The sequence below is a fragment of the Coloeus monedula genome, assembly GCF_965178545.1.
Source record: "Coloeus monedula genome assembly, chromosome: 25".
In the NCBI taxonomy this organism is placed as follows: domain Eukaryota; kingdom Metazoa; phylum Chordata; class Aves; order Passeriformes; family Corvidae; genus Coloeus; species Coloeus monedula.
Genome location: NC_138805.1, coordinates 1,731,386 through 1,752,438, shown reverse-complemented (window position 1 = coordinate 1,752,438; position 21,053 = coordinate 1,731,386). Strand labels below are relative to the sequence as shown.

The 21,053-nt window shown below is 52.1% G+C and overlaps 2 protein-coding genes across 2 annotated transcripts; one reads left to right on the top strand and one right to left on the bottom strand.

Moving 5' to 3' along the window:
- Window positions 1–1,156: 1,156 nt before the first annotated feature.
- Window positions 1,157–15,056, bottom strand: CCDC15 (coiled-coil domain containing 15). Its single transcript, XM_082297049.1, has 11 exons — window positions 15,035–15,056; window positions 14,314–14,511; window positions 12,535–12,684; window positions 11,579–11,722; window positions 10,777–10,860; window positions 7,363–7,524; window positions 6,198–6,317; window positions 4,427–4,530; window positions 2,373–2,543; window positions 2,153–2,301; window positions 1,157–1,468 (listed from the first exon to the last, which is right to left on the bottom strand). Exons 2-11 carry the CDS (start codon window positions 14,482–14,484, stop codon window positions 1,362–1,364), a joined length of 1,362 nt encoding a protein of 453 aa, XP_082153175.1. The 5' UTR covers window positions 14,485–14,511; window positions 15,035–15,056; the 3' UTR covers window positions 1,157–1,361.
- Window positions 15,057–16,369: 1,313 nt separating this feature from the next.
- On the top strand, window positions 16,370–20,967 carry HEPACAM (hepatic and glial cell adhesion molecule; the record flags this gene model as incomplete). The annotated part of the gene is made up of 7 exons (XM_082296954.1): window positions 16,370–16,454; window positions 18,671–19,012; window positions 19,232–19,513; window positions 19,621–19,714; window positions 20,357–20,430; window positions 20,517–20,587; window positions 20,680–20,967. The coding sequence occupies 7 exons, from the start codon at window positions 16,370–16,372 to the stop codon at window positions 20,965–20,967; spliced, it is 1,236 nt and encodes a 411-aa protein (XP_082153080.1).
- Between the last annotated feature and the right edge of the window lie 86 nt (window positions 20,968–21,053).

The following is a 21,053-nucleotide window of genomic DNA, read 5'->3' as shown; positions in this document are numbered from 1 at the left end:
GCTCTGTGAGCTTCCCCAGATGCTGCTTTTTCCAGCAGAAAAAACTGGATTTAACTTTACCACTCCCATTCCCAGCAACCCTCGACCAGCCTTCACTGAACTACTCCAGACATGCTTTGGGGTCATTGTCAGGGATTTGAGGAGACCTCCTCTCACCCCCCACCCCTTTCAAAGCATCCCGTTGATCCTGCTAGGGACAGATCGACGATGAGGCGCAGCAGCAGCTTTATTTATTCCTTTAACTAAGCCCCAAATCAGCCCACAGCCCCTTTGGGGATCCCTCCAGAGATAGGAACACGGGTCCCCAGGGCCTGAGCAAGCCCTTGGGGTCCTGCCAAAGAACCGCTTGTCCTCATCTGCCCGAGAGGTGAAATCAGTTACATAAAACCCATTTGCAGCTTTAGCCCTTTGCTTCCCTGCCCCATCACAGGGCAGATCCTGCCCTTTCTGCACCCACTCCAACACCCTGAATTAGGACTGCAGCACCTTCCCGTGACGCAAGCGGCAGCATCAGCCAGCACGGATCCCTCAGTGAATGATTCCCCAGGGGGAACCGAGGAGCAGGCCCTGGCTCTGTGCCACCTCTGGACCGGGGGTGGGTTTGCTTTGTGCCCAATGGGATGGGAACGGGGAAAAGAAATGATCCGGCACGCTCGGCCACCCATCCTTCCTGCCACGGTTAATATTGGAGAGGGCAGCCAGCAAGGAGTAAATATTAATGACAGGGTATGGAGTAACCTCTGCCCAGGACCACGTTACCCCACCACAGGCAGTTTTGGGAAAACGCATCTTGCTCCAGTCACACCTGCAAAGGGCTGCAGGGGTTTTTTACTAGGAAAATGCTCCTTTCTGCAGCAAAGTAGAGGCTATGGGAGCATGGGTCAGGTAGGAAGCTGTGTTGGTGTTACTGGAAAAGAGGTCCTCACACAGAAAAGAACGAGGTTCTAGAAAGGGATCCACGTGGCAAGGGCTGGCAGAAGCCCTAGGAAAAGGGAGAGAAGGGAGTAGGGAAAGGTTAGAAATCCTCCCCTAAGAGATACTGACCCCTGGCACCTCATTTCTCCTCCTTTCACACTTCAAATGAGACAAACAAACCTTGAAAACAGTTTATTCCACAGTCAAATGCTGGAATGCAAGTGCCTGCCATAAACCAACCCCACAGAACAATCGTCTCCTTCACCTCGACCATCGCCCAACTGCACACCTGGAGCAGAGTGGGAGAGGCACAGCACAAACTGGAGCACACAAACCAGGAGAGCAAAGGTGACACGGTCCTGGCAGCTGGTGTGGAGGGACAGGCAGGACACGGCACAGCCCTGCTCCCTACTCACAGCAGTCGCTGAGATACGGAGCTGCCTCGGTCACAGACGCTTCCCCGAGCGGGCACAGAGAGCAGCCAAGTCCCGGAGAGGCCGTGTGGCTGCATGGGCACAGGAGGAGATCACCGAGTGCAGCACCTGGCTGTAGGCTGAGTAGGACAGGGACACAGAAACGGTGTGAGGGCACCAGAGTTGCACTTACAGCCCGAAACTGGGCTTGGCTCTAGCCTTTCACCAGAGCAGAGAGACAGCAATTGGGGTTTAAGGTAAATGGACATGCCTGTAGTTTTCCACACACCTGTTTGCACACTCGGCACGCTCCCGATTATAAAGCAGTACACAAGCCAAAGATTATTTTATGAACCCCAATGTCTCCATTTTCCCTCCTGGATGACTTCCGGTTGCCCAGCCAGCTACATTCCCAAGCTGTGCTCAAGGTCAGAGCACTCCATCACCTAAGGAAGGCCCCTTCCACACACCTTTGGGCATCCTCCCAGCAGAAGATTCAGCATTTAAGGCAGAGGGCTCTGTGCTCCTAATGAGATGCTTTGCAGCATTTTCCTCATGGTTGTGTCCCCAGCCACACGTGGCCGTGTCACAGCTGTGTTATTTAACACATTGTAGGGGCTGGTGCCTTGCTGAGGATGCCACTACACTCCCTAAGGGACAGAGGCTGGGTCAAGCAGCAAAGCCCCTGACTTGCCCTCTCCAGAGCATATTTGGAGGAGCATCTCTGCACAGCAGCCCAGGGGCATGGGAAAACCTATTCTGGTTTGATTTCTCCCTGTGTAATCAGGCCCAGATGTCTCCTCTCTGGAAGCAGGCGCTCCTACCTTTGTGGTTTTTGTAGAAGACGCAGTTATTGGCACAGGTATCCGGGTGGGAATCCCAGAAATCGGACCCACAGGAACAGAGCGGGGGCAAGTCGATGTTAGAGAGTTTGATTTTCTCCCTCATCTGGGCTCTCAGAGCTTCCACATACCTGCAAGGGATCAAGCATTCACCTCTGCCAGTGACACCTGGCTCTGCACGGGGAGCGCAGACTGCCTGTACCTTGTGTGCTCCTTATCCTGCTGCCTTCTGTCCCTCACTCTCCTCTCCTCCAGCTGAAGCTGGGCCAGGGCTTCCCAGGTTCCTTCTCCTGGGGAGAGTTCTCTCTGCTCAGCCATGTCTTGCATCCTCTGCTCCGCTTGCCGGCGCAGATTCTCCTTCTCCTTCTTAATCCTGCAGAAACACACGTGCTTAGAGAACAAGCTTCCCCATCCCAATCTCCATTCCTGGCTGGTCCCCAGCTGTGAGGTCAGGGCACAGGAATATGGATGATGCAGCTGCTTTCAAAGGCAAAAGGAATTCTGTACTAATCACAGCATTAAATAAATATAAATAAATATATTTGCTTTAAACATAAAATGGTCAAAAGAGCTTCCCAAGCCTCGATTCTTCCCCCCATATGGCAACACCAGCCTGTGAATGCTCTCCTGCCCTCAAACTCTTCCTGCCTGCCTGTTTTCTCACCATCATGGACCTCCTCTTTTAGTTCCTTCCTGCATCACATCCACACGTGCTCCTGCCATCTCCAGTTCCCCAGAGCTGCACTTCTGTCCTTAAACCAAGCATGTAGGCTGGACTGTTCAACACCCACCAGAAAGGACCAACACCTCAGCTTCCCATTGCTTCTGAGGCAGCTTGGATCCTTCTGTAAGCAGCTTCCAGGACAGGGAAGCGTGACAGGGCTGGATACAGCACAGACACTCCAAGGATCCCAACTTTACTCCAAAACAGGATTTAAGATGTACTTTTAACCAAGTTTTCCTCTATTTCCTCAATCTCCCTTGCACCTACACAGCCCTCCAGCCCTTCAGTGCGACCTGGGTTGTGTAATTCCCACCAAGCAGCAGCAGCAATTGCAAAGCACAAAGACTTTACACCAATGTAGCTGACATTTTATTCCCAAATGCAACAATGTGTCCCAGGCCACTCCTTGCCAGGGGGCATTTAAACCATAATCAAGGCTGGGAAGAAGCCAGGGGAAGGCAGTGCCACGGGACATTTCAGACCTTACTTCATGTAGGGGGTCAAATCTTTACATCCAGAAGGAAAGTGCTGAAGTCAAACTTCTCTGGTTGAGTTATAAACTTGGCAATGTTTTTTACATGAAATGTAGAACCTTAAGTACAGCACCATAAATCTGCTCCAGAAACTGAGCCCAAGGCCAACTCGCAGCTTTACACCCCGCAATTCTCTTTAGAAGAGCTCACCCAGCTCTCCTCTGCACACACTCCAAGGGAAAAAAATAATAAAAAGGTATCACACTAACTAGGAAGTCCCTGGAGCCTTGCCAGCATTCCCAGGGTAGGACAAGCTCTCCAAAGCTCCCAAGTGCCATTGGAATGTCAGGATGTGGCTGGAGGAGCAGTTTTTCCCAGAAAAATGCCCATGAAAATCCTGCCCTGGGGTGCCTGTCCTGCTCCCCCAAAGCCTGATCATGGAAGAGCCAGGATGGTCAGATTTAGGTCAGTTCTTTCAAAACCAGGGGAAAAAACAAAAATGAGAGGATCTTTCCTATTTTGCTGTGAATTTGCAGAGCTCCTCCTTAATGAACCCCTTCACGGGAGAAGCTGAGAAACCCCCAGCACAAGTGATACTTTCACATAGATACCAAGTGTTCAACTCTGGAACAAATGCCTAGAAATCATTTTATTACACTGTATAAGTTTTTATGACTGTGAGGGTGAAGGGTTTGATACTAAAAATGCCAGGGATAATCACAGCTTAACCATAATAACGTGACCTCCCCCCAAAGTTTCTAAACACAGGCTTGGGTTCCCAGAGTCATGGTTTGGGAAGTTGCACCTCTCCCAGCCCCATGTTTTGGCTCCCAACTCCTAAACAAGCTGCACAGGGACTTGAAAACCAGATAGAGAAGTGCTAAAGGACTCAACATGGCCCAAGGGTCCCTCTTGAGGGGCTGGTTGTGTGAATCCCACCCCAGGGGGGTTTACAGGTCAGTGCCTGGTTTACACCAGACAAGCTCGTAAGACTTTTTCAACCTTCTGAAGGACCCTGTCCTGATGGAGGAGGTGACCCCACCAGCTGCACAGACTCACTGGGCAACTCTCTGCTGCCTCTCTCGCTGCCGCTGCTGTTCCCTCACTCGCTCCCGTTCCACGGCCATGAAGAGGCGCCGGCACCGCAGGAATTCGCTCTGCCGCTTCGGAGAAGAACAGAAGGACATTTGGGAAGGATGTCTGGGATAAATATCGAGCAGTATCAGTGTTCAGCTTAATTTCTAGAGGATGGAATCTTGCTCTTTCCCTAAAAGACCCTCAAACATCTCCAAGTGCACATGACCCAGGACTGGGAAACTGGAGAGGTGGCACTGAGGTAGGAAAGACCAAGTCATCTCAAAGCATTGGAGAGCTTTGCACCAGCATCCCACCACTGAAACTTCCTACAGATGGAAGCTCTGCCACCTGGCAAACTCCGAAACTCTCACTTTGCTGAGAGGAAAAGAGTCAATTCCAACTTCAGCCCGCTTGAATTTGGATCCACCTGGACACTGGTGCTCCCCTGCAGCTCACTGGAATCCTGTACCTCCTCCAAAAGATGAATGTATGCCACCAAGCTGGACTCTCTATATGCAGGAGAGCCACAGAGGTGGCAAAACCACTGCTGAGACAAATCCAGGGGCCCTGCAGGGAAGAACTCCCATATGGATACTCAGGGTTTAGTGTCTGGGCTTTGGCTGATCCCACTGATGCTGCAAGGGCAGGGAAACCTCCTGGCTAAAGCTCACATCAAAAGCCCTCCTGCTGTGGGGTACAAAGATAGTTTGAGCTCCATGACTCCCAAAAGTTTAATGCATAGATTTTTTTCCTCATGAATGCCAAAACCTTTGGGCTGAGTTTGTCCACCTCACTCAGTGGAAAGAGCCCAGCACAGCTGGAGATAGAGGAGGACAAGGAGAGATCACCAGGCTGCCAGTGAAGAAAACCGGATGGAAAAAACCCAGGCAGAGGAGAGTGCTGCAAAACCAGTTATCTTGGATGGATCAGAGCCAAAGAGATAAAAAGCAAGGGGAAAGGGAAAGGCAGGGTTAGAAGGAGCAGCCTGAGAAGCCCCAGCTGTTGTCACACTGTCGAGAAACCACAACCATATTTGGGATCAGTTGGTTGAAAGACACTTTTAAGGAACGAAAAGCATGCAAATTGTTCAGTTTCATGTTGCAAGCTGCAAAAAAGGTGATAGGAGAGGGAGATGTTCCTCTTCATGGCAGGAGGAAGCAGGAAAATAAAAGTCATTGGCTTTAGGCATCCAAGACAAACATCATCACTCTGTATCACCCAGATAAGCACGAGCCAAACTGTCCCAGACACAGGCTGGAAGCCCTCACTGTGGCATCATCCACTCGGCATCAGGCCTACAGGCTGGGCTTGAGGCTATCCCCAAAATCAGAGGAACCTTTATATTCCAGCCTTGTATCTAAACAAGATAAGTTGGCTTTGTTCTTTCTTTCTTTTAGGTTTTTTTTTAAGCATTTTTGGCAGCTTCTTGGGTTCCCTACAACTACAGCAAGCGCCCTTTGGTTTTGCCAGGTAGAATGAATGGAGCCTGTTTCTCCTTCAAACTTTTGGTATTATCGAGATCCCAGATTTTGTAGGAGGAGTAGGTAACAGTTGCACTTAGTCACGACAGATTTTAAAAAATAACCTGGTAGCTTTGCCCCAGAGCTGAGACACCATCGAAGCTGACAAACTAAACCCAGTAGGGGTTTCACAAATCAAAGCTCCTCTGAGGCTTCTTATTTGAGCCAACAGCATTCCCAACACCCAATCCCTTTCAAACAAAACCACAAGGGCTTGGCTCCCCTGGACAGACCTGCTTCCTGGTTTCCTCTTGGTCAACGCCAGCCCAGAGTTTGATGGGAGGCTGGTATTCAGTGTGTGGCCTCCCAGGAGGCTCAGGCAGGCTCGAGTCCTTCACCAACCCATCACAGACCTGAGAGACAATGGAAGGGAGCAGCATCAGCATGGCTGCAGTTAAGTTCCCCATCTTCCCCCAGCAACATGCACTTCACTGGAGGCAGGGCCTCTGTGTGATCCCTACAGACCTCACTGGGATGACCCACCTGTGAAATGGGTTTTATCTGGGGTACAAGTTGGCCATGAACAGAAGAGATGTGCCACATCTTGACATAGGAGTCTGAGCACCAAAGCTTTGTCAAAACACCTCTAAAGATATCCTTGGAAGTGGGTTCTGGTTTACTTTAAATACAGATGCACATTTCCCCATACCAAACTTCTATTATGAACTTTGTGAAGTGTGAAACAAATAACTAAGTGTAAGGGGAATTCCACAGCCAACAGCTCCCAAAACCTCTGTGTGAACCTCATCATAAACTTCCCCTGTCTCCCCTGCTCACTTATCTGCCCAGCCAGTATTTCTGCTCCAAGCTGGACTAATCCCCAGGCAAGGTTGGGCACACACTACCACAGCCATAAAGCCTTTGCCAACCACCCCAGGTAATTTGGATTAACCGTTTTCACCTCCCAGATGCTCAAAAAAACTGCCTGAAAACAAAAGAGAAAGGATAAGTACATCAACCCCTCCTGGGCAGCGCCTGCCACCCCCAGGCACTGGGATTGCCACAGCCACCTCTGATACAAAGCTTTTTTTTTTCCCCTTTTCCAGGTTTCTGACTGATTTGATCTCTTCCACCCTCAGGTCTTTTGGTGTGGTCTGAGTATGGCTCTGGGTATGATGTGACTGCACTCCCTCAGTTTCAGCTTTCCTCTGGGCAGCTGCCAACCAGCATCACAAGCAGGCAGGAATCAAACCCTTCAAGGCTACAACTGTACCTGAAAGCAGGGAATGGCAGCATCAATCTCACTGAGCTCCAATACTGCCCCCGAGCCCGCTAGGAGGACTGTAGGCTTAAGAGTTAAGCCAGCCTGAGGGAGCAACTTCAAGAGCAGCCTCTTCCAGACACCAAAATAAATATAACGATCTGAACCTCTTAAGACCAACTTTGAATGAGTCTTACTTTTTTAAATTCAATTTTGACGTAGAAGTCATCATCCCGCCCAGTGCCATGTGTGGCCGTGCCCTGCTTCAGCAGCTCAGCAGGCAGATCATGGTGTCCCACCAGCAGCAGCTCCTCACTCTTGTCCATGGGCACTGCAGCTGCCAGGCAAGGCTCTGGTTTCTGGAGAAGGGAGGACATGGGTGTAAACATGGAATTGAAATCTGGCTGCTTTGGTGCCAAGGGAAAGCTGAACACCCTCAGAGCAGCTTTAACATGAGGCTGTGTGTGCTGTCACTTGGATGTGATCTGGCAGCGGCATGTGTTCAGCAGCACCATGGGGCACCAGAGCTGGCAAACAGGAATGTAGCAGGGTGACTGCGACTACGCTCTTCCCAACTGCAGAAGCAGAGGGACAGACGTGTGGGGTGAAGGGGAGGCAAGGCAAAAACCTCTCCAGGCACTGTTTCACAGTGGCAAGGAGCTGGGATCTCTGAGCGATACCCGAGTGCAGAGCGCACTCCTTCAGATGGGAAGTGGGCAGGCTCCCCAGTGGCAATCCACAATATTTTGAGAGGCAACAGATTGTTTCCTACAAACTAAAGAATCAAAATGCCAGAAGCAAGCTTGAAGCCAGGATAAATTTTTTTCCCTTGCTTTTTTTTTTTTTTTTCTTCAGCATGGTGGGAAAGGAAGAGCAGGACTGCTGACAGAGGGAAAGGATGGATCCATAGGAGAACAGACCATGCCAAGAACTCCTTGATATGGCTCTGCTGCTGTTTGGGAAGGACAGAGAACAGCCTGGAGTCAGTCTGAACATGGAATTATTTGATAAGCACAGGAATTACTCCATCAACCCCATTATGACAGACATGACAGAATAGCTGCTTCGGTGAGGATAAGGGAATAGAGGGGAAGGGTTACTGCTTTGGAAGGTTGCTCTGGAGCACTGAAGGTAGAAAGATGCGAAACTGTGGAAAAACACCACCAACTTTGTGGAATGAGACCTTGGGGAAAGGAATTTGGGTGCTGCCATGCTGGGGAGCTACAGCAGTTCCACCAAACCCTGAAGACAAAGACTCAGGGAACAGGATGAGCTGGAACCCCGGACAGGTCATTTCCAGGCAATTACCATTTCGGTATCTGCTTGGGAAAGCAGGCAATTAACTCTTTGGATGCTTTTGACCTCAAAAGAAATCTTGAGGGGAGAGAGAGAGCAACAATTTTAGGAACATTAATTATTGATTGTGGGAAACGCAACACTTTACAGGGAAAAAGGAAAAAGAAGAAAAATGCAGAAAACAGGACTGAAAGAAAAAAAAACTATTTCAGCCAAAGGCTTGCTTTGAGCTAGCAGCAGCAGGGAGAGAGACGCTGGTACTATTACTGGGAAGAAAAAGTCAGGCTATTCCTAGAAGCTGAGGTTTTTAAGGGGGATGGACCTGCCCTGGGCAGCTGCCAGGAGCAGCAGCTAAGGTGCAAACAGCTCCCTGAAACCTATGGAGGTCCAGATTATCAGAAAAGGGCACAAGGAGTGTCTTTCTTTATTTAAAGAAGGGGGAAAGGAAATACCAAATAGAAGATTTTAGCCTCAAGAGCTTAACTGTGACTTTTGAAAAAACAAGAGGAAATCACCTTGCAAACTGCCTGTAAGCCACGAGAAAACAAGATAAGCAGCAACCAGCATAAATTTGTCAAGAGCGAGTCAGGTCAGCCCAAGATGAATGTCTCCTACAACAGAAGGAAGAGGCCTCAGGCAAAGAGCAGCTGAAGACTCTGGGGTTCAGCTGAGCTCTTGACGTGGCCTAATTCAAGTCTGGGGTAAAGCAAAACCTGTTAGATGGAAGTCTGATGTGGGATGTGCAAAACTGATTAAAAACATGGCCCAGATTTGGTCTCAGGAGTTCACTGCACAGAAATAGGGTAAGAACCAGGTGGGCTCTGCTCTTTTGATTTCATTATCAGCCTGGATGAAGGAAGAAAGAAGCATCTTGATTAAGCTACTGACCCCACTTGCACTGTGGAAGTACTGGGTGAAAAACCCGTGGGTTCAAACCAAAGAAATAGGCTGGAATACACAGCACAAGGAAATCCAGGGAGCACAAAAGCAGAGGCAGCACTACCAAGGGGGTTAAGTCCATGGTTATGTCTGTGGCAGCCTTTTGTACCTGAAGAGAAGGGAACACGCTGCTGTCCTGCCAGCCTGGGAACATGCCAAATCTTCATACAGGGAGAGATTCAGATTAATATTGGAGCTTTTTTCTCCTCATATATCATGGAGTAATAAAACAGGGCAATGCAATAAATCAATATATTCGTCCCAGAATAAATCACCCAGGGAAGCTGTTAAACTTCCTTATGCAGATTAACTGTAGCTGCAGTGAGGCTGGGGTGGGAGGATGGCCCCAAACCCCTCCCAGTGTTTCTCACTGCTGTGGATGACTTGCCCAGGACTCCCACATATCTCCTGTAAGCCTCTGCCTCACCTGGGCAGTGGCTCCATTATTTATGTGAGGTCATAAATCAGCCCATCTCACTGAATGCACTGAGGGCTCAAACAAGAGGGGTGTTTGGTACTGGGAACAGGTAACGAGGTTTTTGAACCCATAATTATTGTGTTTCTCTGAGTCCTACTTGCAGAGCTGACTGACTTCATCAGAAATCCAAGAGTACACAGAAAAGGAAGAGCCAGACCAGCCCTTCTATAAAGGGTAGTTTCTAGATAATCAGCCAAGATCTACTTCACCTTTGGTGAACCTGAAAAAGAGAAGGGAATGAAGATGTACAGGATGGGCAGGAAACTGGCTGCAGAGGCAGTAAGACAAAACACCAGGCTGGGTTGCTGCTGGTGTTCTCTAAAGGACGTCAGTTTAAGAAAGGTCTTGGCATAGAGACTGGGATAATAGCTACAACACAAAGGTGTTCTTGAGAACTGGAGGAGCAAAATCAGAATGAAATTCAGCAGAGCAAAAGGTGGGACTGACGTCCTTCCATGCACTGATTTAAGGGAAGCAGCTGCCTGCCAACCATTCATAGCAGAAGCCAGCCCCAGGTAAGGAAAACCCTCCAGATCTTTGCCACCCACACAAAACAAGGGATTGAAGCAATGGAAAGAGTTGTTGAGGTTTGAAGAAATAAAGGCACCTGAAGGGAGGGCTGGTCATCACATTCCTCCCAGATACCCAGATCACAATCTCAACCTTTAAAAGTCTTTTTTGCATTCTTGAGTTCATCTCAGAGATGTTTTCACACACTTTATCCTGCTGCCTTCTCCGAAATGGGTTACCCTTGAGGTGAGTCAGGAAAGCACAATTTATTTCATTCCTGCTGGGGAAACTTCCTGAATTATGCTTTGGATTTGCTAATATTAGAGCCAAACCTTCAGCAGTTTGCAGGGTGGTTTCTCTGCCCTCACCCCAGGCAGCCCTGGCTCACCTCCAGTCTCCAGGCGCCGGGGAACACAGCTCTGGTCCTGCGGGACGCCAGCCTGCGCCGAACCTGCTTCACAGCCCTGCTGAGCTGTGCCCAGAGGGAAGGCAAAGAAAAGACAGGACAAGTTCAGCTGCACGGAGAGATCTCTCAATCAGTCTGCTCCAGCCAAGGAGCTCCACCAAGGCAGCACGACCCAACACACAATCAGCCAGGGGTCTTTCAGAGCTGCCCCGTGGTACTGAAACCCTGATCCAGGCAACTCATCTGCTCCCAAAAAATGTTGCTGAGATGCCAGATCCCAAATTTTCCTGCTTGGCATCTACCCAGAAGTGATTTTCCAGCCCAAGGTACTTCAACTGGAATAACTCCAGCTCCTAGGCGAGCACACAGGCTTTCTAAATCACCAAATGCACCATAAATATCACTATTAAAAAAAATAATAAAAAGCTTAAACAGTCCTGAAGGCAGGTTTTCCCAGATTTTGGTCTGCACGAGACAAGCTGCAATGAGCTGGCACCACCTAGTGCCACCTCTGCGCCAGGACACGGCTGGGAAAACACCGCGCCTGCGAGCAGCCAGACCACTTCAGCGACAGCATCCTGCACGAGCCACGCAGCTGGATGCTCTTGGGAGCAGCACAACATTCAGGGTGACAACGCGAGCTAACATTTCACTCAATATCTAGACCCAAATATTTGGGATGTGCTGTAGAAGAAAAAAGCAAACATTGCCAGTTCCTCATTTCAAACGCTGAGGATCCAAAATGCCGAAGCAGCGATGGAAAGGCAGGAGGGGCACGGCTCACCTCGGCAGCTTGTTGCTGGAATGGCTCACCATGCTTCTCTTCCAGCTGGGCTGGAATGATGGTGGGAGCAGGGAGACTCTGGAACAGGCACGTGTTCTTCCAGGGGGTCGAGTACTGCACAGCAACGCAGCTCTCCCTCTCTGCCTGCCAGGAAAAAGCCATGTGGGATCTCCAACCATGACCCGGCAAGATGTCAACAGTGGTAACATTTCACCACCCTTGGGTGAAATATCTTGGGAGGGAGGTTTTGGCTCTCCGTGCTGAGAGAATACAAAGAACCATCAGGCTCTTTGGGGCTGAGGGTATTTGCGGGCTTCCCACTTGGAGCTGGCAGAGTTACATGAGGACATCCCTAGTCAGCCATGGAAACAGCCCAAACAGCCCAAGGGTGGCCAAAGCTGGTGACATCTCAGTGCATTCTCTTTTCTGCCACAGTCAGATCCTGGCAAGTCTCCCCAGCACTTGTTTGAGAGTAGAAAGGATTAAATATATTCACGGGATAATCCAAAACAAGCCCATGGGGGAAAAGGGAATGTGGAGACAGAGGGAAAGCGTTGCTTGAAAACTACTTGGCTGCTCTGGAAAAGGAATGGGAAAAGAGACAGCAGAAAAGCTGTCAGGAGACAAATGCAGCCAGGAGACATCCACATCACTCCCAGCTCCTGCCTGGCTGTTTTTTTAACTCCAGGCAATTCCGCAGAGAGCTTCAGGACTCTGTTCTGCTGTTGCCTGAGGGACCCAGCAACCTTTCCCTGTGGAGGCTTCAAAGCACCTCCAACACCAGCCAAAGTGTGGCATTGACCCAGCCTGCCTGGACACTGTTTGCCATCACAGGGTCCGAAACCTCCGATTTTCTCACTTTTTCTCATTAACCCCTTGCCTTAAGCTCCAGCGTTTGGATTTTTCCCAATTAATGTTGGGTTTGGAGGAGTTTCTCCTGACAGAGCCTCACTTACTGCTTCAAAGGCCTTCTGCAGCTCCTGCCTCCGGCGCATCCTGACCTGCCGGTTCACCCGCTGCCTCACCTCGCCCTGGAATCTCCTCAGGCTGGCTGCCTTCTTCCGCTGCTGCTCCTTCAGCTCCTCCTCCACCCGGAATGCTGAAGCCTGAGAGAGGTGGAAGCAGAGTTCATCAGGTTTTTATTACGCTGTAGCATCAGAGCAGTTTGCATCCCTGTATCCCTTTTTCCCACACCTGGAGTGACCAGGCAGACAAGCAGCACCCAGAGCAAACTTCATGTTTTGTTTCAAAATATGTGGAGTAACAGCTTGGACACTGGGTTATTATGGGCTGGATTGTGTCTGGCTAGTGATACGGAGCATGCACACCTCTGCCTTTGCCTCTCTGCAACACACAGGGAAGAAAAAGGACACTCATGGAGCAGCTCCCAGCTCCTGCTCCCATGAAAGGATGCTCATACATCCAAAGCCTGGATCCAAAAGGAACAGGCCAGCCCCTCACCCTGTTAACGTTCTGCAAGGCTGGAAGCACATCAGGGAAGCAGTTCACAGAGCACAGCACTGCTCCGGAATGTCTTTACCATCTGAAGTGAAAGATTAAGAGCAATGACCTGAAAAACCCCAAAAATCACATTTTATTCTCCTTGTGATTCTGCCAAGCAACTCTGCAACACCACCTTGGCTTAAATTAAAACAGCATTGCTCTCCTGGCTGCCACCACAGCAAGAGAAACCAGAGACTGAAGGGATGGAGGAAAGGGGCGAGGCCAAAGATGAACTTGGAACAGCAGGGTCAGCACAGCCCAAGAAAACTCCAAGATGGGGAGAAATCCACACTATGCTATGGATGAAACCAAGACAGTGCTCCAGGGAACAGCCCAGTGCCAGCTCACTCATTGCCCAACCTCAGCAGCAACTCTGATGCACGAGGCATTACTGTGTATTAATTAAAAGTGTATTAAATAAGCTCAGATAACCCTGGGCAGCTTCATTCACCTCTGGAAGCCTCACACGATGGAGACCTAGGAGCATCCAGGCCCCCTGAAGCTGTTATGAAAAGTTTAGCTCCCCCAGAAGTTTCACAGTGCCAAGATGGAAGTTCTGTGGAATATGGAGATGATTGATTTCCATAAATTATCTCAACCTTTCAGGATTTAAATTACAATATAGAAATAAATCATCTCAGAAGGACAGGAGCTTCTGTAATGTTCAGACATTAATTACAGGGGACTGAACTCATCATCCAATATTTAATGCACTTTTAGTCCTCTTAGAATAACCCTCAAAGTAGAAAACCCTGAGATAAGCATCCATGAAGATTTCCTTAATGTTTCTAATGGGGTACAGTGGGGATTGGCTCCTGACACTGAAACACTCAATTTATTATTTTTTTTAATCAGCAACACAGAATAAAATCTCAACTCCCTGACATCCTTTAGGGATGAGTGGGAAAGCGAGAAGCAGCACTGGCAGCGTTCCCCACCTGGCTGATGTTTATAACTGATGCATTTCTCCTCAAAAAAATACAATTTTTTGGAGGGTGATCAACTTGGAGAGATGTTGTGGGCTTGTGCAAAGGGGAGGCCGGACTACACAGGCATCACAGTTCTGACCCCACTAAATCACATTAAAACTAATTATTCTTTTTAGGAGACACGTTCCTGGCTGCCTTCAGGCTGTGAAAAAGATCGCTTTTGGCTCTGTTCCCCCCTGGGGTTTTACTGGCACGTTGAGGGGTCAGAGATGCCCTGGCAGATGGTGCCCTCGGTGCACTCACGAAGGCCGGGCTTTGCTCCGGCTGTCCCGGCGCATTCTCCACCCAGACGGCCACGGGGGCCACGCTCTGGCTCCTCTCGGCCAGCACCCGCCAGCTGTGCTGCCGGGGTCTCCCCTGGTGCTTCCCCGGGGGCTTCCCGGCCCCCCAGCGCTGCTCCTTCGAGGAGGGCATGATGCCAGCACCACCGCGGGCCCGGTCCTGGGGAAGGGGAGCAGAGGTGAGGGTATCTCCCGGGGCATCCCAGCCTGCACCCTGCCCCATCCCGTGCCCCCCGCGCCCACCTCCCCTCAGCCACGGTTCGCCCCAGTGCCCTCCCAGTTCTCCAGCTCCCGGGCACCCCACACTGACTGGGTACCCCCAGCCCTTCGTGGCTGAGTGCCCCCTACACCCCCATCACCACACCCTGTCCCCCCAGTTATCCAACCCCACGGCACCCCACCTTCAGCTCCCCCCTTCGTGGTCAAATCTCCCTGTAACCCCCACCCCAACCAGCCCCCTCCGCAAGCACCTCATCGCGCCGCACTCCCCGTGCCCTCGTACCCTCATCTCCCCATCCACCCCGGGCACTCCTCACACCCCGACCCGCCACGGCCTCGGGCCCATCCTCCCGTATCCCCCCAGCCGCCTCCGCGGGGCCCTGCACCTTCATCCCCCATAACCCCCCGAGCCCCTCACAGCCTGGCGCCCCGAGCCCCGCCGAGCCCCCTCAGGCCGCACCAACCGCCGCTTCCGCCGCCACCGGAGCTTTGAATCCCGGCGCCACTTCCGCCGCACGGACCCGCCTCGGACACGCCTCGGACCCGCCTCGGACACGCCTCGGACACGCCCCGGACGCGCCCCGGACACGCCCCGGACGCGCCCCGGACACTCCCCGGACGCGCCGCGGGCTCATCCGCCACGTCCATCCTTGCCCCGCCCCAGCCCCGCCGCGCTGCAGCACCACCTACAGCCCGCCCCCAGGCCCGCCGAGCCCCGCAGGGTTCCGGGGCTGCCGGTTCGAGTCCCGCCTCTGGTGGAAAGGGGGTGGGGGAACGATGTCTGCCTCGGCCCATCCCCGAAACTGCCCCCTGAGCATCCCTGGAGGACCCCCCACACGGTATCCGCCTGCAAATTGCTCCTAAATATCCTTATAGTGTCCCCCACAGCATCCTTGACCCCCTCCGAGTATCCCCTTCCGTCTCCACACAGCATCCTCCCAAAGGCCTCCCCAAAGCACCTCCCTACAGCGTGACCCCAAAGCATCTGCCTCACGAGTCTGCCGCCCTTAATGTTTCCCCAAAACTCCCTCAAAGCCTCTTTCTGCAGCATCCCCCAAACCCCTCCCCTGTGCCATCTCCTCCAAAGCATCTCCCTCCCTCTGGGACAGGATGCTTGGAGGCGTTGACCCCTTTGGGGGGCCAGAAAACCTCCGGGGGGGTGGGCGGTGTCTCACTGGGGTGATGAGCTTGGCAGGGCTCGGGAAGGGGGTGGGAAATGGCTCCGGGCATCCTGCCTCACATCCCGCTGCCCTATTCAGCGATGCCCGGGGAACTAGCGCTAATTGGCATGGAGTTGGAATGAAGCCTGGATGCCACCGGGCTTCGTTTTAAAGCCTGGGAAGAGGAAAAAAAAGAAGCGGGGGGGGAGCTCCTTTGGGGTGGGGATTCAGCTCTGCAAAATACCTCTCCTAAAGAAAACCCCAGATTAATGGGGTGTTCAGAGCCCAAAATCCCATTGGATTGTCTGCAGAGGGGATGGTAAACCTTAGCTGGGCTCGATGGGGTGATGTCCCCCACCTCAAGTGTGTCCCGGGGACTGGGAAAACACGGAACTGGGGGTCTGTAACCGGGGAAAAATTGCAAATCTGAGTGGTTTTTCCTCAAATAAATGTCAGCTCGAGGCCGCCGAGGAGGCGAAAGCCACCAGGACACAGGGCTCTATTGAGAAAGGAAAGAACAAAAAAAAAAAAAAAGAAGGGAAAAAAATAAATTAGCCGGGCAAAGCGCCAAGCCGGGAGCTCCGAGGGACGTGCCCAGAGTGGGGAAGCGGAGTGATTCGGGGGGCGAGCCTGCCCGAAATGTGGGGAGCGCTGGCTGCCCCGCGGGGCCACCCCGCTCCCCCCTGCTTGCTGCCGGTGACCTGGCTTCTGGCACTGCACGCAGGTAGGGAGTTTTCCCATTTTTCCACGGTTTTCCCGTTTTTTTCCATGGGTCTTGGGGGTATCCAGATGGAGGATGAGGGCCGGGGGGGTGATGAGGGTGGTGATACCCTAAGGGGGGGTTTGGAGGGAAGGTTGTCGCGCTGTCGCGTGTACCCTCTGCTTGGGAGCTGGGAAAAAGGGGGTAAAATTGGAAACGAAAACTGGGGAAAACACTTTTCTGGAGCCAAGCGGGTCCTGATGTGGGGGAGGATTTGGCACCGTCCCCGCCCTGAGCTTCTCCCCAGTTTTTTTTCTTCCCCGAACCCCCTTTTTTCCTCATTTTTTACCATCTCCAAATCTTTTCTCCTACCCATTCTTCGGCTTTCCTTAAAAACTCATTTTTCACCCCATTTCTAGGCTTGCCTCATCCCACTGCAACCCTGGTTTTCTCCATCATTTATTGTCTAAATTTTCACTTTGTGGAGTTCAATGAGCCCCAAACTGCCCCATCCCAGGTCTGGCAACACTTTCAACAATTTTGTTCCATTTTACCAAAGTTTGCACCCAAATGCAGTCTTGGGGAGGCCCCATTTCCCTTCAGATGAGGAGGATGGATGCAAAACAAAACCAGCTGGGTTCTTCGCCGGCTTTGATTTAGATCCTAAAAAACGGCCAGGGCTGCGGCCAGGGCACTCCAAAAATGCTGCAGGGCATTTAAAAAAAAAAAAAAAAGGCATTTGTGCCACAAAATAGTGTGAAAATGAGGATTTTTTGTGGGCTTTTTTTGACAAAAGCCATTGAAAGGGCCGGGAGATCTCCATCCCTAAGCCGAGGGTGCTGTAGGAAAAGGGAACGTTCCCTGATTTATTAACAAACTCCCAAATCTTTTATCCAGAGCAGAGAAAAAATTAGGAATAGGGTGAAAAAAAGGGAAGAAACAGTTAAAGAGCAGCGATTTCATGCACGGGGAGGGGGCAAGGATGCGTTAAAGGCCACATCCCCATCCCATACCTTGGCCTTCCCTGTGGGGGGATCCCCTAATTTTGGCAAGTCGGGGCGTGTTTGTGGGGCCAAGCGCGGCACTGCCGGGGAGGACGGACGGACGGATGCTGCATACCAATAGGTCCCATGACTTTCCGGGCTTGTTTAAGGCCTTTCTTGCTCCTGCTTCACCCTGCCCAGCTGGTTTTCCCACTCTGCCCTCCTCTTCAATATGGGGTTTGTTCGCTGTCGGATGATGGTATCCGTATGGGGGGCACATGGATGGGATCTCTGGGATGTCAAGAGGGGGATGCTAAGGTATTTTGGGGAGGGAGAATGTTCTGGGGAGCCGCCTCCCCCAAAAAATCATGTTTTTACACTTTTTCCCTGCCTTTTTTGGCTTGAAACCAGTGATGAGGAGCAATGCACGTGCACCGACTCCCGTGATGCAGTTTTGCGTCTGAGGGGGCTTTGTCTGGACAGGAGCATCCAATGGGGATGAGGGTGGGACACAAAATCATTCCCCCACACCATTTTGGGGGGAATTAAGGTATCTTTGCACAGCTCTGATCCGAGCACTGGTGTCTCTCGCTCCTCAAGCAGCTTTTGCAGGGCAATGATACAACTTCGTCAAGGGTTGCCTCAACCTGTCTCCCATCCCCCGCACTCTTGGGAGTGATGAGTGCATTTTAGCAAATGGTTGCATCAACTTGGCTGCAGGAGCACTCCCCCTGCATTTTTGGGGGTGATAGATGAATTTCTGCAATGGGTTGCATTAACCCAGGTGCAGGAGATCCCCTGCCCAAGCCCAGCACATTTCGGAGGGCACCACATGCATTTTTGCGGAGCATTGCATTAACCCAGCAACAGCAGGTCTGCCATCCACACCTCCTCCTCACATTTTTGGGGTGATGCATGCATTTTTGAGAAGGGTTGGTTGCATTGACCTGACTGCAGGAGCACTCCCACCCCCAATGCAGCTTTGGGGGGTGATAATGCATCTTTGCAGAGGGTTGCATTGACCCACCTCCCATGCCCAAAGCAATTTCGAGGGTGATTCTTTGATTTTTACAACACGTTGCATTGATCTGAGTGCAGGAGGGCTCCTACCTCTCACACAGTTTCGGGGCCACGCATGTGTCTTTGCAAATGTTATGGAGCCAAGCTGGGCACCTTGGGGGTGCTCAGCACAACTCCAGCTTGGGGTTTCCCTGTTTTCTCCATGCTCGGCACCCCCCTGTCTCTCCCTACCCCAAGGTCTGCTGGCAGGGGTGAACATCACCAGCCCCACGCCACTAGTCCGTGGCACGGCAGGCAAAGCGGCGCTGCTGTCGGTGCGCTATGCCAGCGCCAGCGCTGACAAGCCAGTGGTCAAGTGGCAGCTGAAGCGGGACAAACCTGTCACCGTTGTCCAGTCCATCGGCACCGAGATCATTGGCAACCTACGGCCCGACTACCGCGACCGCATCCGGGTGTTGGAGAACGGCTCGCTGCTCATCAGCCCCTTGCAGTTGGCTGATGAAGGCGCTTACGAGGTGGAGGTGTCCATCACCGACGACACTTTCACCGGCGAAAAGACCATCAACCTCACCGTGGACAGTAAGGGCAAGAAGGACATCCAGTGGAGACTGGGTTATCCATGGGATGTCTTCCCTGACCACATTTTGGGAGGGCTTTCTCCAACTGGGAGGTGGTTTTGGGGGTTTCAGCCACCCTATGCAGCCAAGTTGGTGGGGTTTTGATGTCTCTCTTCCTGTCCCCTGAGCCCATCTGTCCGCTGAGACATGGCATCACCATGGTTCCCCTACTTGCCCACAGTTCCCATCTCAAAGCCACAAGTGCTGGTGGCCTCCTCAACGGTGCTGGAGCTCAGTGAGTTCTTCACCCTCAACTGCTCACACGAGAATGGCACCAAACCCACCTACACCTGGCTGAAGGACGGGCGGCCGCTGAGCAACGACTCCCGCCTGCTCCTCTCTCCTGACCAGAAGATCCTCACCATCACCCGTGTTCTCATGGCTGACGATGACGTCTACAGTTGCCTGGTGGAGAACCCCATCAGCCATGGCCGCAGTGTCCCTGTGAAGCTCACTGTTTACCGTAAGCCATCCCTTCTCCCCTCCTGCACTCCCAGGCTTGGCCATCCCTTGCAGATGCTTCCAGCTAAAATTTTTTGGGGGTTGTCTCCCTTCATTCCTCTCCTCCAGGCCGGAGCTCTCTCTACATCATCCTGTCCACGGGCGGCATCTTTCTTCTTGTCACCCTGGTGACAGTTTGTGCCTGCTGGAAACCCTCCAAGAAGTACGGGTGGGGATAACATGGGAGACAAAGGGGGTTGTCCCATCTTGTTCCATCCTGTCTTGTCCCATCCCATTTTGTTCCATTTCATCTCTTCCCATCCTATCTTGTCCTGTCCCATACCATCCTATCTCATCTCATCTTGACACATCCTACCCCATGCCATGCCATGCCATGCCATGCCATGCCATGCCATCCCATGCCATGCCATCCCATGCCATCCCATGCCATCCCATCCCATCCCATCCCATCCCATCCCATCCCATCCCATCCCATCCCACCTTGATCCATCTCTCCTGTCCCATTCTATTCTATTCTATTCTATTCTATTCTATTCTATTCTATTCCATTCCATTCCATTCCATTCCATTCCATTCCATTCTATCACATGTAATCTCATTCCATGCCATCTTGTCCTATTCTGTTCCATTGCATCCTTTTCTATCCCACCCCATCCCATTCCTTCTTGTCCCATCCCATCCCATCCCGTCCCGTCCTGTCCTGTCCCCTCCCATCCCCTCCCGTCCCATCCCATCCCAACTCTCCCTCCTTGCAGTACTTGACCCTTCCCTGGATGAGCCACAGGCAGTCCCCCATTGCCTCTAACATGATGCCAGTGCTGCCCCATCCCCTATCCCTTCCCAGGGAGAAGCGACAAGCGGAGACACAACCAACCTCTGACTACACTGAGCAGGATGAGGAGCGCCTGAAGCACGATGGTGAGTGCCAGCCTCAGCGTGGTGGTGGCGGGTTGGGGGAACACCAATGCTCCTGGCATGGTGAGCAGCACCTTGCTTCCACACAGCTGAAGGCATCCCACGGAGTGGTGAGCACGAGCGCAAGAACCCAGTGGCTTTGTACATCCTTAAAGATAAGGTGAGAGCCAGTAGCACCAGTAGCACACCGGCAGCATCCCAGCACAGGGTCTCACACATGTCCCATGTTTTTCTACTCTTTGCTTTTGGCAGGACTCGCCAGAGGCGGAGGAGGATTCGCTACCTGAGCCCCGTGGCACAGTTGAACCAGGTTACACCAGCTCACCAGTACCAGCAGCCGGTCGCTCACCAGGACCAGTGGGGCGTTCGACTCGTCGTTACCATCGCTCACCAGCTCGCTCACCCGCCTCGACGCGGACCCACCGGTCACCACCGGGTTCGCCGGCACGTTCCCGCGGCGCTCCGCGGCTGCTGCGGACTGCCGGCGTCCACGTAATTCGGGAGCAGGAAGAGGCCAACGCCGTGGAGATCAGTGCCTGAGCAGGGGGGGACTGTGCGCGCTTTGGTGGCAGCGTGCAAGCAAGCAGGGACACCAGCACGGCCAGGCTTCTGCCACCGAGCAAGCG